Source organism: Camelus ferus, chromosome 29 (assembly GCF_009834535.1).
Source record: "Camelus ferus isolate YT-003-E chromosome 29, BCGSAC_Cfer_1.0, whole genome shotgun sequence".
NCBI lineage: Eukaryota > Metazoa > Chordata > Mammalia > Artiodactyla > Camelidae > Camelus > Camelus ferus.
In genome coordinates, this window is record NC_045724.1 from 27,234,762 (window position 1) to 27,252,242 (window position 17,481).

Below are 17,481 nucleotides of genomic sequence, written 5' to 3' on the forward strand. Positions count from 1 at the left end.
TCCGCCGACGAGCGCCTGGCTGGGCGGTGCAGGGCTGCTTGGCTGCTGCTCCCCGAGGGGTCCCCACGGACACCTAAGTGAAAGTGGCCTCGATATCAGCGTGCCGCAGTAAATTCTGACCTCCCACGAGGCCTCTTCTTGTGCTTCTCCAGGGGGACGTGGAGGAGAAAAACACGTTTTTTAAACATCGAATTTCTCTATCTGTGGTACAAAGCAACTGGTGAAGTCAATTTCAAGGGAGAAAAATAAGAAATATATCAATAACAAAAATGACAATTTTGACCAAAACGTTCACTATTTAATCTACTATGTTGAACATGTAGGATAGTATTTACATAAATAATACAGACCTTATTTCCACGTTATTATCTATTTCATTTCACCTAGTTTGTATGGTTTTTCATTTCCAGAACAATGCAAATGTTAGTGTATCAATCTATATTTAATTTCATTGAAGTATTACATATTTAATTAAATGAATTTCTGCAGAAGCAATATAACCTTCACAAATACATAGTCTTTAGAATCCCCCAGGCTCCTTGTCCCCAGCACCACATTAGGAACAGGCTGGTCTGAAGCGGTGATAATGAAACGCCTTTGCATTAAAAAGCACTGACTCACTCACAGAGCAGCTCTTCTGAGGTGAGTCTCATTTTCTAATTTTACACAGAACGATCACTCATCCAGCTGAAACTGCTCATCCGGGATAATCATTCAGAATTTTAGGCCAAGTGAATTAGAGGAAAGAACAGATATCCAGATCTGTAGTCCATCAATTATTTTAGGAAACACTTATGACCTCACGTGAGGTTGTAGAACCGAGATAAACACAAGCAGGTGGTTAGAAAACAGAAAGTGAGAAGAAGGGAGCCAGTCCAGCATCCACGCAGCGATGGCCGAAGGGAAGAACAGAGAACCGGAGACGAGCAAACGTGTTAGTTGTTCCTGTATATTTTACTCCACCAGTTAACTTTAACCTCCATGTATCTTTATATTTAAAACGGGTTTTTGTAGACAGCGTATAGTCAGGTCTGATTTGTGATTCACTGTGACGGTCTCTGATGTATTAGACCCCCCACTCCCTAACGACTCCTGGGACACCTGGAGCGATAGCTGCCACATTTGCTATGGTTTCGATTTTTGGTCCTTGTTCCTCGCTCCTATTTTTGTCTTTCATTCTTTTTCTGCTTTTGTTGCTTTAATTTAACAGTTTATGTGATTCTATTTTCTCTGCTTTCTTAGTATGTAGTTATATCTCCTTTTTTACTTTTCTTAGTGGTCAACCAAGAGTCGACCACTATGAAATAGATGTTTATAACTAATCCAAGTCCACTTTTAAATAACCCTACACCTCTTCAAGGGTAGTGTGAGTTCCTTATAACAAGCAAATAACCTTAATTCATCTCTCCAGTCCCTGGTGTAATTGTTGCTTTTCATTTAATTTCTGTGTAAACATTCAAAAGAATGCTCAGTCACATACATTTTGCTGTTATTATTTTGAACAAATCATTATCTGTGGCATCAATTAAGAATATGAAAAATCAAAGTTTTTTTAAAAGCTTTTCCTTCACTTGTTAACTCTTTGATGCTCTGTCCAAGCTTTGCACCCATAACGTTGATCTTCTCTCTGAAGAACTTTCAACATCTCTGACCAGGCAAGTCTCCTGGGAACTGATTCCTTCAGTTTTTGTCTCAAGGTCTATTTCGCATTCTCTTCTGAAAAGCCATTTTGCTGGACATGGATCTCTAGGTTGGTGGGGTTTTTCCCTCCACACTATACATATTTCACACCCCTCTCTTCTTACTGCTTGGCTTCTGAGGAGAAATCAGTTAGGACTCTCCTCTCTGTTCCTCTGTAAGTGAGTTCTCCCCATGTTCAGTACTTTATCTTTATCTTTGATCTTCTGTAATCTGAAAACGGTACGTCTAGGTGATGGTTTTTGGTATTTATCCTGTCTAGTGTTCTCTGAGCTTCCTGGATCTGTGGTTTGGTGCCTGACATTCAGAGAAATCCTCACTCATTATTATTTCAAGTGGTTGTTCTGTTCTGGTCTCTCGTTCTGTTCCTTATGCTGTTCCTCTTGCAGGCACATTTGCACTTTTTATAGCTGCCCCACAGTCCTTGGGTAGTCTCGTCTGTTTTTTTCTGTCTTTGTTCTCTCTGATTTGGGTTTTTGAGGATTCTATCGATAGACCCTGAAGCTCAGAGGTTCTTCCTCCACTGCGTCCAGACTACTTGTGAGCCCATCAAAGGCCTTCATCTCTGGGGCAAGGTTTCTAACTGTAGCTTTTCTTTTTGGTTCGTTCTTAGAATTTCCATCTCTCTGTTTACATTGCCCATCTGTTCTTGCATGCTATCTACTTTATCCATTAGATTCTTTAGCATATTAAGCATAATTTAAAAAAATCTCCCCATCTGATAACCCAACATCCTTGACATGCCTGGTTCTGATGCTTGCTTTGTCTTGTCAAAGTATGTTTTTCACCTTTCTGGTATGCCTTGTAATTTTTTTCCTGATAGCCAGACATTCTGCTGGTTGTAAGAAACTGTTGTAAAGAGGTGTCAGTAACCTTGTACTGAGGGTTACGGGGAGCGAAGCACTCTGTGGTCCTGTGACGGGTCTGTGTGTAGTGAAGCCTGTGCCTCTAGACTGCAAACCTTGCAAGCCTTTCTCAGTCCCCTCCTTCCTCTTTAGGAGGGACAGGATGGCTGGAGTCAGCTGGAGCTGGGTGCTTCTCTCTCCCGGGTCAGACACTGACACTCACTCAGCAGGGTAGGCACTGGTTAACCAGCTCCCCTGAGTGCAGACCTTGCTAAGAACAAAGCCCCCTTTCTCCCTGCCAGGAGCCCAAGGGCATTTCTCTCGTTTTTACTGCGGGGACCTGGTTGAACTCCTGCAGTAAATCTCCCAGTAGCGTGGGGGCTCCCAGGACAGGACCCCCTGGTCTCCCTCTCATACTTGCCTACACGGAGCCTCCAGCAATCCTCACTCTGGTTGGGGGTTTCCTACCTGGTGCTGGTTTCCTGCCGGTCTCGCTCGTGAGTCTCTGTTCTGCTCAGCAGCCTGTGTTCCGCTGCCCGTCCTCCAATCTGAGGGCAGTGGTTTGCCAGGTGTCCTTCTTTATCGCATGGATCCCAGAAGAGCTGATGATTTTTCAGTCTGTTTAACTTTTTATTTGTTGTGAGGAAAGAGTGGTGACTTCCAAGATCTTTATGTGTGGAAACATACCTGGAAAGTCCCTAATTTATTTTTTATCGAAAAGAGTAAGTGGGTAGAAATCCACTTTGTGAATATACCCAAATCTGTTTATCAGTTTACAACCTGGCTTTGGCTATGCATGGTCTTGAAAAAGTCTTGTTGTGAGCATTTAGTTTCACTCCTCTTGGATAAATCCCAAGGACTAGGATTTTTGTGCTTAGAACTGGTTTCTGTTTAACTTTGTAAGAAATTGCCAAATAGTTATCCAAAGAGTTGCTCCACTGAAACTCTAACGCATGAGATTTCCAAGTGAACCACATATTTGCCAAGTCTTTTTTTAAGCTGTTGTAATGAGTGTAAATTGTATATGTGATTTTAACCTGATCTGCAGTTCCTTGATGGCTGATGATTGAAACATCTTTTCATGCTTTTCTTAGCTATTTGCGTAACTTATTTTATGAAGTTTTTTCAAGTCTTTTGCTCAGTTTTTTTTCTTTTTTTAATTGGGCTTTTTTTTTGACTTGTGATTGGCCTTTATACATTCTGGATACAAGTCCTGTGTCAGATATAGGAAATATTTTCTCCTACACTGATTTGCTTTTTTATTTTCTTACAAGTGATTTTTTAATTGATCGAATCAGTAATCAAAATCTCTGAACAGAGAAAAGTCCTGGACCTCACAGGTGAATTCCACTAAACATTTGAACAAGAACTAATACCAATTTTTAACAAATTTTTCCAAAAATTGAAGAGGATTAAAACTTCCTAACTCATCCTTTGAAGCCAGCATTACCATGATAACCAAAACCAGAAGAAGACACTACAAGAAAAGAAAACTAGAGACCAATATCCTTATGAACATTGATGCAAAAATTCTCAACAAAATACTAGTAGACAAATTCAGCAGCATATTAAAGAGATCATACATTATGACCAAGTGGGATTTATTCCTGGAATGCAAGGATCAACCAACATAAGAAATTCAATCAATGTGATGCACTATATTAACAGGATAAAGGAAAATAAACACACACATCTCAACTGATGCAAAAAAAGCACTTGACAAATTCAAAACCCTTTTATGACAAAATTTAACACCCTTTCAACACTGAACAAACTAGAAATAGAAAAAAACTACCTCTAAGATCTAGAAAAGGCAAGGATGCCTGCTTTCACTACCTCTGTTAAATTTGGTTCTGGAAATCCTAGGCAGATTGATTAGGCAAGAAAAAGAAACAAAGGTATCCAAATTGGAAAGGAAGAAGTAAACTTATATCTGTTCACAGATGACATTTCTTATATGTAGAAGATCTAAAGATTATACACAGCTACCCAAAAAATCATTAGAAGTGGAAAAAAAAAAAAGAATTCAGCAAAGTAGCAGGATACAAAGTGGACACACAAAATAAGTTTCATTTGTATACACTAACAATGTATAATCTGGAAAGAAAATTAAGAAAATAATTCCATATATAATAGCATCAGAAGTAAATTACCTAGGAATTAACTAACTAAGAAGAGGAAAGATGTACACTAAAAATCACAAACATTACTGAAAGAAATTAAAGACATAAACAAATAAAAAAAACACTCTGTGTTCATGGATTGAAAGGTTAATAACGCTAAGCTGTCAACACTATCCAAAGCATACTACAAATTCAATAATATTCCTAACAAAATTCTAATGTCACTTTTTACAGAAATAGAAAAGTCTATCCTAAAATACACATAGAATCTTAATAAAATCCAATTAGCTAAAACATTCTTGAAAAAGAACAAAGCTAGACATCACACTTTCTGATTTCAAATTTCACCACAGACCTACAGTAATCAAAACTGTGGTACTGACATAAAGACAGACATGGAATAGAATGGAATAGAATTGAGAGCCCAGAAATGAAACCTCAAATGTATGGGCAAATGATTTTCAGCAAGAGTTCCAAGACACAAAAGGTGCCAGGAAAACTGGATATCCACTTGCAAAAGAAAGAGGTTGGACCCTTAATGATATCATATACAAAAGTTAACTCATAATGGATCAAAAACATACATGTAAGCTCTAATACTAGAAAATCTTAGAAGAAAATATAGGAAACAATATTTATGATACTGGATTTGACAATGGTTTCTTGGATATAACACAAAAAATACAGCCAACAAAAGGAAAGTAGACAAACTGGACTTCAAAATGAAAAACTTTTGTGCATCAAAGGAAACCATGAACAGAATAAAAAGGCAACCCTTAGGTTGGAAGAAATATTTTCAGATCACATATCTGATGCAGGATTGAAAAAAAACCATGGCAGATAGATGTAACGGACTACCATTCAGTCTTACAAAGGAATGAAATGCTGACACAGGCTACAACGTGGATGAACGAGTCCATACACAGAGACAGGAAGTAGACAGGGGTTACCAGACAGAGGAGAGGGGGATGTGGGGAGTTAGTATTTAATAGGAACAGGGTTTCTGTCTGGGGTGATAATTTTGGGGACGGATCGCTGTAAAAGGTGCACAACAATGTGGATGTGCTCGAGCCACTGAACTCTACACTTAACAACTGTTAAAATGGTCAAGTACATGTTATGTGTGGTCCACCACCACCACAACGAAAAGCAATTGACCTCTTAAGTGTGAGCTTGTTTCTGGACTACATAATGTTCCTTTGGTTTACTTACACGTGTTTATGACGTATCACATTGTGCTCATTATTGTAACAGGGCAGTAGGTTCTGAAATCAGAAAGTATAAACACTCCAGCTTTGTTCTCTTTATTCAAGACTATGTGGCCAAACTGAGTCCTTTGTATTCCATGTAAATTTTAGAGTCAACCTGTCAATGTCTCCAGAAACAAATTTGGGTTTTGACTGATGCTGGCTACTTGGGAAGATGTGAAAACTTACCAATAGTTAGTCTTTAATTCATGATCATGTTATATCACTTCATTTATTTGTTTATTTATCTTCATTTTCTTCATCACAGTTTTGTAGTTTTTAAGGTAGAAGTTTTGTACATATTTTGTTAAACTTATTTCCAAGTGTATAATCTCTATTGTGTGTTGTGAATTGCATTTTACTTTGCCTGTTGTAAAATTTAGAAATGCAATTAACTCTGGACATCATCTTTATTTCCAGCAACCTTGCTAAACTTGTATGTTATTCAATTTTGTTGTAGATTTCTCAGGATTTTCTGTGTACACTGTCATGACATCTAAAAACAAGCTGTTCTACCTCTTTCCCTTCGAATAGTTATGCCATTTTAATCCATTTCCTGACCTGCTCTACAACCAAAACAATATTGAGTATAAATGAGGTAAGTGATGACCCCTGACTTAACTTTCGGCATCTCTATCTTTTGAAGAGGGCAATGTTCTGTCGGAGTTCCACAGGTGCTCTGGTTGGCTGAGTGGGCCTGTGGATATGATTCTTGGTGCCTTTGTGGGAGAGGGTGAGCTGCGAGTGTCCTTCTACTCCGCCATCTTCTCTCTCCCCCGAGCCCTGACTTACTTTCAACCTCAGAGAATACGCTCAGTGTTATCCATAATGTTGGTGAGAAATCTTCATTAGATGCTTTATCAGTGTAAGAGGTTCCATCCTATTCTTACTTTGCTGAAAGTGTTTTGTGTGAGGGTCAAATTTTGTCAAATGCTTTTTTTGCACTTGTTGACATTATCATAAAATATTTCTTCTCAATTCTGTCTGAGTTCTTCCCAGCATTTGTTTCAAAAGAGAGCTTAGGTCTGTATGTATTAGCTCTTTTGACTGCAAAATTTAACATCAAGAACGTTATTTCAGGGTTGAAATACTGAATTTTACAAATTACAATATTTTACTGATTTAGGACCTATGTGATATACTCATTTTAGACAGTGATATAAATTATATCTCTTCATAAAGAAAAAGAAAGAAAGAAAGGAAGAAAGAAAGAAAAGAAGAAAGAAAGAAAGAAAGAAAGAAAGAAAGAAAGAAAGAAAGAAAGAAAGGAAGGAAGGAAGGAAGGAAGGAAGGAAGGAAGGAAGGAAGGAAGGAAGGAAGAAAGAAAGAAAGAAAGAAAGAAAGAAAGAAAGAAAGAAAGAAAGAAAGAAATTGATCACTATACTTTTATTAACTAAAGAAGAAAGGGCAACCCCAAGGGAACAATGTAATCAGTCTTGACAGCCAGACCCGTCATTCAGGATGATTTAAATGGTCTGTGACAAAAGAATAGTTAACAGTCTGCAAAATGTCCATTATCTTTAGTTAGCCAGAGCCTATTGATTTAGGACCTGATGTGACTCCCACAGGATGTTAGTGAGAAGTGAGGTGGAAAGTCAAGTTCAGCATTATTCACCCTAACAAAACACTCCAAAGTAAGTCTGTTAATAAGCTGCAAATTAAATCTTCCTGCTAAGTCGCTACAGATGTGTAGGGAATCCAGGGAGCTGATTGTATGACACTTGCTGTAATTTTCTTCTGAGACCGTACATGACCATAGTGTTAAGATGATGTCTTTAACGTTATTACATAATAAATGATAAACTCTAAAACTTATCCTGTTTCATGATAAAATTGTTTTGCCAAAGACAATCTAACTTCACCCATTGAAAAAGAGACAACCGGCCCCAAATGGAGTCACTTGTGCTAAATCCATGTCACCGGATTAAAACTTAACACTTAACCTAATTGCAGTTTTAGCCGCTCTCAAAACTATGACCTTTAACCAGCCACCCTGGGATTCCCTGGTCAGCACTAGTGAGTAGTCCTCTTCCCATGGGCCCCATCCGTTGCCCTTAGGAGGACGACCTCCCCTGAAAGAAGGCATTCTTTGTTAATAATTTCCTCTTTCTGCCCCTTTCTGCCTTTGAAAAACTCTTCTTTTCTACAGCTTGCCAGAGCTCTTTTTCTATTTGCCAGATGGGATGTGCCTGATTCATGAATCACTGAATAAAGCTAATTAGAGCTTTCCATTTCCTCAGTTGAAATTTCATTATTTCACACACCTAAGGATGTCCTCCAGAGCGGTCCTGCAGCACCAGTGAGCGGACTGATGAGCCGTGAGATAATTTATGGCTCTTTCAGAGATTGGGCTAGAACAGCAGAGCTCACGATAACCTAGGCATGCTTCTCGAAGTCCACAGAACTGCTTGTGCACCATCCCCCAGGGAGAAGCCCTGACACTGAGCTTAGGGACCACCACCTAAAGCCCCCGGCTTCCCAGATGCTACACTGGGCCCACCTTTGCACCACTTCTGAAGGTCTGGTATGATTCAAAATGAGATCAGGGCAGGGCACTGTTCTCACTCAGTCCTCCATGTGGACGGGTGGAGCCCACTCTCTCATGATCAGAGATACAGGGTCACTCCAGTCACATGATAATGACTCGGAGTCAGTGATTCATCAAGCTGGAGATGGCCCCAATGGGTGCCTGTGGGCCCAAGCCTGCATCATTATAAGGACAAGGACAAGGACAAGTACAAGGACACTGCTTACTAACACTGTACACAAAAATTACTGGCTCTGAAAGCAAGAGAAAAAATATTAAGAATTTTCTGTAATGAACATTTTTTATTAACAAAAAACAAAACAAAAAAACTTCAAGGGAAGGAAAAGCTACTTACACCAGAATAGAAAGGCTCACCAGACACACATATCACATCCTGTTCCTGGATCATCAGAATGTCCTTGGCCAGGTGCAGCCGCACTTTGAAGGGCTCCTGATTACCATCCTGCAGCAAACAAATCCCTGTCTTTGTCTTCAGACCAAAAAAAGCAAAACAGAGAAAAGAATTATACTTAGCTGACAGATTATAATTTTATGGCCTATTTATAACAAAAGATGATGAATAACATTTGAAAGCGAGGAAGAAGACACTGATGAGTCTGAACTTAATACAGGTGCGGAGAGAAGCAGAGCCATTCACGCCAAGCAGACCTCAGATAGCAGAGATCATGCGAGAAAATCCCCACGAAGATCTGGGAAATGAGGATTATAGCTTATATACTACATTTGAAAAGTAGTGACATCTTTGTTGAATGCTTAAAATCTAAATATAACTTCTGTAATCATTTTATTGACATACAATTTGCATCCTATACAATCCTTAACATGTTAAAGTCAGTGTTTTTGAGTGTAGCAACATGCAGCCATTGCTGTAACCAACTTTTGACCATTCTGATCACTTCAAAAAGAAACCGAACACCCTCCCTCCCCAGCCCTCCAGGCCGAGGCAGCCACGCCTCTGTTTTCTGTCTTTCTCATGGAATTTAAACCTGCAAACACACCTACTCACCTTCAGCCTGCACTGTGTGATCATTCCAGTCACCAGCACACGTACGCTTTGTATGGATGGGGGTCCAAGGAAAAAGGTGATGAGAACTGCCTGGATTAACCCAGCTCATTAAAGACAGAGCCTGGCTTAAGACCCAGGATGTCTGATTCCCATCCCCCTGTTTTGCTTCACATATTGTTAGGAATTGTGTGAAAACAGCCTGTAACTATTGCCAACCTTGTACCGCATGGCTTTGAACCAGCACCTTTGTGGTCATGGAGGAAGCCCACGTACGTCGTCCCTCCTGAAGCAGGTCAGTGTTTTAACATTCACCTGATAAGTGGACAAATCTGCCTAGCAAGTACACTTAACGGCCCCATTTATCAGAGATGCAGAGGAAAATTATTTTGAAACAGAATATAATCTCTGGTTGTTATTCTGCACCAGAAAGACAACAGAAACAATGCTTTGGAAATCACATTTTCACCTAATAATTACTGAGCCATTCTTAATTTGGATAAAGGGTTAAGTACAGAGAAATACATTTTTACCCTCAGTATTTAGTGGGCATAAACTCCCAGACAAATAATATGAACTTGCCCTTGGAATATAAATTTACATGTGGGCTGCTAGGGGTTTGCTCCCTTCAGACCAGTGAGACGTGGAGCCGGCATCTGGGTCCTGGTGCGAGGACACTGCATACTACTGCTGCACACAGACATTGCTTAGACGCTGCAGCTTTCGGAGATAACTTTGCAAACTGCTTTATCCCACGTTACATGCAGTGTTAAGTTAGTCTGCAATCATTCTGTACGTGTTATAACGTCTTTTAAGGAAAAACAAGCTTTCCAGGAGCCCCGGTGGCATGCGCTCCTCCTCCTCCGTAAGACGATGCACTCGGACACCCCTAAGTCCCGTCCACCAGCCTCTCCGAGAGCAGAACGCAAGCGTGTATGTCTAGAGGACAAAAGCATTTCAGCAAAAGCAAACTGCATCTTCCTTAATGCAGGGTATAACCCTTCTGCATTTTTCACATGGAAAAGGCTCCCATGCTGACGATGTGATCTTGGCCAGGGACCAACATGGGGACTTCCTGAGGCGCACGGGAAAGGGGGGAGGAAATGACATGAGAGCCGAGTGGGCACAGCTGAGCACACCTGCTGATCTTCCATGTACACCACATTCCAAGCCAACTTCTCCCCAGAAGTGTCATGGGGTAGCTGTCATCACAAAGAAGCTCTTCTCAGCTTGTGGATGAAAGAGGGGCTTTTCCCTGCGACCCCATAAATACGTCACTGTTACACATCAGAGAGACAGAAAAGGTCATCCAGGGAAAGTCTGAAGAGCCAAAACCCAGCCTGTGCACGGGGACGTGGTCATGCTGATGGCCAGCACCCTTCCCCAGGGAGCATTTTGGTCGCCAAGAATCTGCTTACGGGGGAGTGCAGAGTCCTGAGAACGACATCATCTCAACCAGCCGTTCTTCACATGTCAGAGCAAGGTAGGGCGGGGGAGATGAGACAGAAACCACTCGGGACCGGATGGATGACTTTCCTGCCACAGTCGAGCTGCTGAGAGAGCCCAGGACCCTGTCTAATATGGGGAGAGGCTTGGTCTACAGGCCCCCATCTCCAGAGACTGCTTCAGGGGAGAGGATGGGAAATGGGACCCTGGGAGCAGCCACGGGTGCAGCACAAACTAGGCAGCCCTGGCTGCAAAGTCTTCTCAGATCCGTGCACCCAGGTTGTTTAAAAATAAAAGACAAATCACCTGAATGGTGATCGGCCCCACATTTTAGTGCAGAGTTAAGACGTGTCCTCCTCTTCTTTTCCTTTGTTGATATAACCGTCATCTGTCTGCAGACTGTGAACTGTGTACACATGACACACGAGGGAAGAAACTTATGGTCTGTGTGTGATGTACAAACGTAGTATGTAGATTATGAAATGTGCCTAAAGCTTCAAAAATGATACAAACGCAAAGGTGGTTTTTCAGCTCCTGATGAATGATGCCACATTGACTGCGGCTGCATTTTACAAAATCCACATTGAAGACTTTGCGCAGAGGAAGATTAAAAGGCACCATCTCTCAATTACTCAAAAGGCAACATTTGGAGAAATCTAGTCATTGACTTGTTTTCCGAAAATCAATGAAATGTGTTCATGAATTTACATGGATTTCTTCTTTGTTTTAAAAACTAACCTCACATGTAAACTTGTTAAGAATGTGTGCTTGGCTTTAACCAAGTGCCTTTGGAAATTTCAAAAGTAGATGCTCACCCATTTTCTACTTGAAAGTTAAGACCTCTTCATGTGCTAGTCTTTGAAAGAACATAAAACGTGTTCTTGTGAAAGTTTAAAATCTATGTTCCTTTAACCTTGAAACGTGGGGTTTGCAGTATCAGACATAAGAAACTGCACACTGCGGGAGGGGAGGCCGAGACCCCACACGCACGGCCCACGGTCCTGCAGGGGTCCTCCTGTTCTATGTGTTGGCTCCACGTGCTCCGTGAGCCTGCAGGTGGAAGTGCCACGTGGCGCCCTGTCCTGCTCTGTGCTGGGCCAGCAGTGCCCTTGGCGCCGTTCCACACAGACGCCGAGGACCGCGTTTCCCCCTTTCCTGTCCCTGCTGGGATGACGTCTCACCATGGCCTCCTCTTGAGCTAAATTCCAACCATTTTCAAGCATTTGTACAAGACTTGCTTTTCCTTGCAGCCCTCAGAACCCCTTCCGTCAAGACGAGTCCTTCCCTGACGAGCTCTGGGTCTCAGGGCTTTTGCTGAACAATTGCCTTCACCTGACAACGCGCCAGGGTTGCATTTAGGCCTCAGAGGTTGTGACTTTAGCAACATTTACTTCTGCATCACAGTGTCTGACTTCACCTTGCGTATTGCTGTCTCAGGAAAGACTCAGCAAGCTACCACTGTTCTCGTTATTAAGGATGACTGACCCATCGGCCCTGACACAGTCTTTACTCCCAGTGGGATTTCTGACCATACCTACCGACTGAGTCATAGTCGCAGATGACGTTTCATTATACGAGAGACCAAATTAAATCATGTGTGCATGAGTTACTAAATTACTAAACACATGTTATAGAGAAACATGTCCTTTCATGGTCGACGCACAGCTGTGGGTCATGTTTAAGGAATGTGGGTGCAAAGTAAACTATGAGGAAAACCTAGAGTAAGGCAGTGTGCTGGCTTCTCGGAGCACACGGTCATTCTGATGGCACCTCTCGAAGCAGACGAGCCAGTCGACGTGCCCGACAGTGACTCCGTGTTCTGGGTTTGCATTTGTCCCATCTCTGTTCTCTCCCTCCATTTCTGCTTCTTGTCAGACTTTTAAATCCCAATTCCCTAAAATAATTACAGTTTTTTTCTTTTTAAGAGGAGAAGTTTTTTAAACAATAAATAACTCTTAAAAAAACTGTCTGTCTTAGATAATCGAGATGCTTAAACAGAACTTCTCTAGCCACACTTGTGCTCCCCGACAGAAGGGGCCCAGGCGTCCGCCTGGCGCTTTCCCAGCCGGACCGTCTGAAGGACACGGACCCCAGGTTTCCATCTCCAGTCGTTTGTTAACAGTCAGGAGAAAGTCAAGAGAAAGCAAGTTTGACTTTGATATAATTTCCAGCAATGCAGTACTGCAGAAAGAGAACCAAACTTGGACTCCAGAGCTCCAAGCTACACATGATGGCTTTGCTTTCAACTAATTAATTAAATGGCCCTCAGCGTTTCCTAAAACCTCTCATCTGCTCATCTGCAAAGTGACAGAGTTTAACTAAGCTCTCTTCGCCGTGCCAGTCCACTTAAACGTTCTAAGACTGTCCGTTTCAGATGCTCTCGTGGACTCTGGTCCACCTTTTGGGTGATGTGGTCATCCTCAAGAGCACCGAATGGTCCTGTGCTCCTCCCAGCCCGTCCAGCACGTGGGAGACGCCAAGGACTGCCTCTGACAGTTCTGAGAAGTTCTGCTCACAGTGGGGATGGACTCTCAAAGTGGTGGGATCCTCAAAGGGTCATTGCAGGAGAGCAAGAACTTCTACCACAGAAGCAAAGGTGAGAGGCCTCAGTGGTGTCACCACCATGAAATACACCTGAACCTTATGTAGAGTTTGATACATGTTTCTAACAATGAATTAAAATAATTTGTTTAAAAAAGAGGTCTGGGAAATCAGTCTTATGTCAGCCTCTGAAGTCCAAGGGGAATCATTTGTTAAAAAAATACTTGGCCACTGTCCAGTCTCAACCACGTGAGTCTCGACCACATAAATAACACTTTGATGGAAGTGGATTTACCATGTTCAAAATTACTGTACTGAAAACTAGGGATGTCACAAAATTAAAATGTACGCTCCTAAATTTAAGCTTCTAAAACAAAACACTAATTTAACTATTTTTAAAAAGTATGAACTGACAGGTGCCGAATCAAAAGATGAGTAAGCTATAGACTCTGACCTCGCAATGTTCAGTGTGTGCACGAGAGGTCTGCAAACCAACCGCTATGACACAGCACACTTTAAAAAGTGCTGAGATGAGACATGTAGGAAGTATTACCACACTTAAACTTTGAAAATAAAAAAGTAAATGAATAAAAAAGGAGCCCATGTATTAAAAGCAATTTACTATTTTTTTCTTGAAAGACCTAAACTTTGAACCTACGGCAACAAGTATTTTTTTAAAAGATATTTTTGCAACAAATTTAACACATGGCACTTTACTAAAAGAACAATTGTCACAAATGTTAATACTGAAGTTTTTTTAAAGCTTTATCATAGGTAATCCAGTCATGGCTGTTTTTTCCTGGATTATTTATACACAATAGAAACATTTTAACCCTTTTAAGCCACTATGAAATATTGTAACATGAATATTTCCTTGCAATTTTCCTGCAGAGTGGAAAAGGGGTGCTTTAAACGCTGCATGAGAAGATAATCCTTCCCCTAGAGCAGAACGGCTGCCCCCACCCCCCACCGCCGGGGCCACGTTCCCGCAGGGCTGACCGCACACTTGCGTGGCCTCGGTCCCCCAGACGGAGCGCCACTGGACCCCCACGACCGTGCAGACAGTGCTCTGGGGACTGGGAACAGCCGAGTGTCAACACTCGGACGAGACTGAAACACCTCAGTAGCATCGGAATCACGCAATCAGAGGGCTTCAGGTCTGAAAGGGGCTTTAGATGTCCCCTAACGCACAACCGCTCATGTGACAAGACCTGGTTCCTGGGCTTCCGCTGCCTGAAACCGACCCGTGCGGTTCGCGGAGAAGGACGACCAGTCGGAGCAAGTGGCCCCGGGCTCCTGAAGGAGGCGGAGGCCCGGGTGTCCCGCGGCTCCCAGCGCCTTTCCGGGCTCTCAGACACCGGTGACACTCGGAACACGACACGGAGGCACCCCCACCCCCTGCCCAAAGCAGCCTCCCCTGCCACCCGCTCACCACCTGTTCCCCTAAGCAGAGAGCAGAAGCCAGGGCACCTACCTCCTCACAGGCGGTCCTGAAATCCATGTGCTAGTGGGGCACCGCCAGGGACGCCGTCTGAAAAGACAGAGAAACGCCATCAAGCCCACGTCGCGCGCGGGAGAGCGGGGCGTGCAGGGACGACAGGAGGGTGCGCGGCAGGTCCCGGGGCAAAGCGCGCTCCCAGCGCAGCGTGGACGCGGCCTCCCGGGGTGCAGGGGCCGGTCTGCACCCCGGCTGTCACCCCGCGGGGCCGGGGGCGCGCCCTGGCAGCCCGCACCGGGCCCGGCACGCAGGCAGGGCCAGGCTCCTCTGTCTGGGGTCAGCGCGTCCCCAGACCGCCCTGTGCAACCCAACTTCGCAACTGGGAACCGGACTCCAAAAGGAGCAATTAGAAGTTGCCTTTCGTGTGGTTATCTCTTGAGAAAAGGTTGACTAATCTTCCTCTTTTTAATTAAAAGCTACACGCGTGAATAATTCTCTCCAGAACTTAAAACTTATTCACAAACTGTGTGGTGTGAGAAAGCGAATTATTTATCGGCGGGAGTAATATTAAAGCGAATCAAGGTGTGAAGTAGCTAATGCAGGTCCATTTAGTGTCGCTGAAACACCCGAATGATAGACGTACACTTAAAGGAACGCAAGTGCTATTAGGGTGGTTTTTAAAATGCTTTTAGGGAGTTTTAATTTTACTATAGTTAAATGAAATTAAATTGTATGATAATTATGTGATATACCTTGTCAATATAAAAACTGCCGAGTCAAAATCTAATAGTTTAGGTAAATGTGGCTTTAAAGTAAAATGCGTGGTGAATTCCAAAACAGAAGACTTCATACACCTTAGAACCACTGCTCCTCTCAGCCTCTGGGGTAGAAAACTGTTGGGTCATTTTCGCCATTTGCTGCTGTGTGAGCGTGAAGAGCACGTGTTCAAGCAAGCGTGCGTGGACTGGACGTGTCGCCAAAGGATCGTTGCCCTTGCCTTTGAAAGAAGCGAGATTGACCGTTTTCCTCAGTCGTGGAACATGCCCCGTAACATATCATGTTCCTTAAATACGTCGCGTGGATGCTGAGCCTGGTCTGGCTTGAACGGAAGGCATGAGGAGGCTGAGTTCAGTACAGTTAAGAAACAACAAATCACTAGCAGATAAAAGTACAATTTGTCATTAAATTATAACTTGATGATATAAATTATTTTTTTAGTGCCCATGAGAAATTTGTCATTAGTTTATTATTTTTCAAAATTGCCCTTAAAGATTGCATTTGAGAGAACCGTAAGTATCTCCAACTCTGACATAAAGTTATTCCTCTTCTACATAAGCAGGAGACTTTCAGAATTTATTGATTATATAAAACACGGTGTCTCTAGACTCAGTTTCCTGCCACTAAACGTAACAAGCGAAACATACATGAGGGCATTTAACCAGCACTTGAACTTCATCTCATATTTGAGTAGGGGTTGTATCCACGTTTTCTGCCACTTTTAACATGTCTTCCTTTTTTCCCCCTCAATTTTCCCACCAGCTTTCATGAAAATATCTGGTAATAGTATCAGGTATTTATTCAGAAAAAGAATTAGTATGAGATTCAAAATAGCTTACTTACTGGGAAACATCAATTTCACAGCTATCACAAAACTATACTCAGTGATTATAAACTTAAAAACTGGAGTAAAGTTTGTTCAAGTTTTTTATGTTTAAAAATTTCTGAGATCTTTTCTGTAGAAACTCCTGTGTTGGAACAGTTTTGGATTTACAGACATGCCGTGGAAACAGCAGAAGGTCCCATCTAGCCCGCATCCTTCCTCCTCCACTGGTGACACCATGCATTTCAGGCTGTACGAAGGACACTAACTTCATCTTGGTTGGAGGTATGACCCTGTGGTCTTTGCTTGGAGGTTAAGTAGGTTGACAGTGCCATGCTGACCAGGGTGGACTGTGATGGCTAGTTTTTATGTGTCAGCTTAGTCAGGCCAGTGATCCAACCTGGCCCCAAGTTAATCAAACACTAGCGCAGGTGTCTCTGTGAGGTATTCTGGAGATGTGGCCAACAGCTACAGACAGCTGACTTTAAGTAAATGAGATTCTACATAATGTGGGTAGGCCTCCTGCAATCAGTTGCAAGGCCTTAAAAGCCAAACTCAAACATTCCTCTGATGATGAAATTGGGCTTCAAGACAGCAGCACCAATTCCGGCCAGTCATTTCCTGCTTTCCAGACTGTCCTACAGGTTCCGGACTCGCCAGGCCCAAGATGCTGTCCGCCAATTCCTTGAAATGAATTTCTCTTAATGTATGTATACAGGTAATAGATACCTGACTGGTTCTGTTGTCTGGAGAGTCCCAGCTGATACAGTAGTGTGTGCCCCTGAGAGTTTCTGGTTTTGTTATGCAGTATTAGTGTGACGATAACTGAATAAAACAGCATGTTTCTAGGTATTTCTGAAAATCCATTATGCACAACTAACCAGCAAATTCAGTACCGTAAGTCCCAGAACACACCACACACTGGGTGTTTCTAGGTTATGCAATGAGAACTGTGAGAAAAGAATTTCATTTTGCGTTTGGGTCGTTTACAA

At 42.5% G+C, this 17,481-nt stretch overlaps 1 protein-coding gene and 1 long non-coding RNA gene across 2 annotated transcripts in view; one reads left to right on the plus strand and one right to left on the minus strand.

Moving 5' to 3' along the window:
* Positions 1–17,481, minus strand: part of SNTG1 (syntrophin gamma 1) — a 357,968-nt gene that overhangs the window by 102,225 nt on the left and 238,262 nt on the right. Inside the window, exons 4-5 of the mRNA XM_032469883.1 lie at positions 14,926–14,982; positions 8,796–8,930 (exon numbers count right to left, since the gene is read on the minus strand). Of these exons, the coding sequence (XP_032325774.1) occupies positions 8,796–8,930; positions 14,926–14,952 (162 nt within the window). The 5' untranslated portion in view covers positions 14,953–14,982. The remainder of the gene's footprint in view (positions 1–8,795; positions 8,931–14,925; positions 14,983–17,481) is intronic.
* LOC116660424 lies at positions 1,766–15,830 on the plus strand. Its single transcript, XR_004315927.1, has 3 exons — positions 1,766–1,863; positions 12,838–12,842; positions 15,819–15,830. It is a non-coding gene; the product is annotated as an uncharacterized LOC116660424 (long non-coding RNA).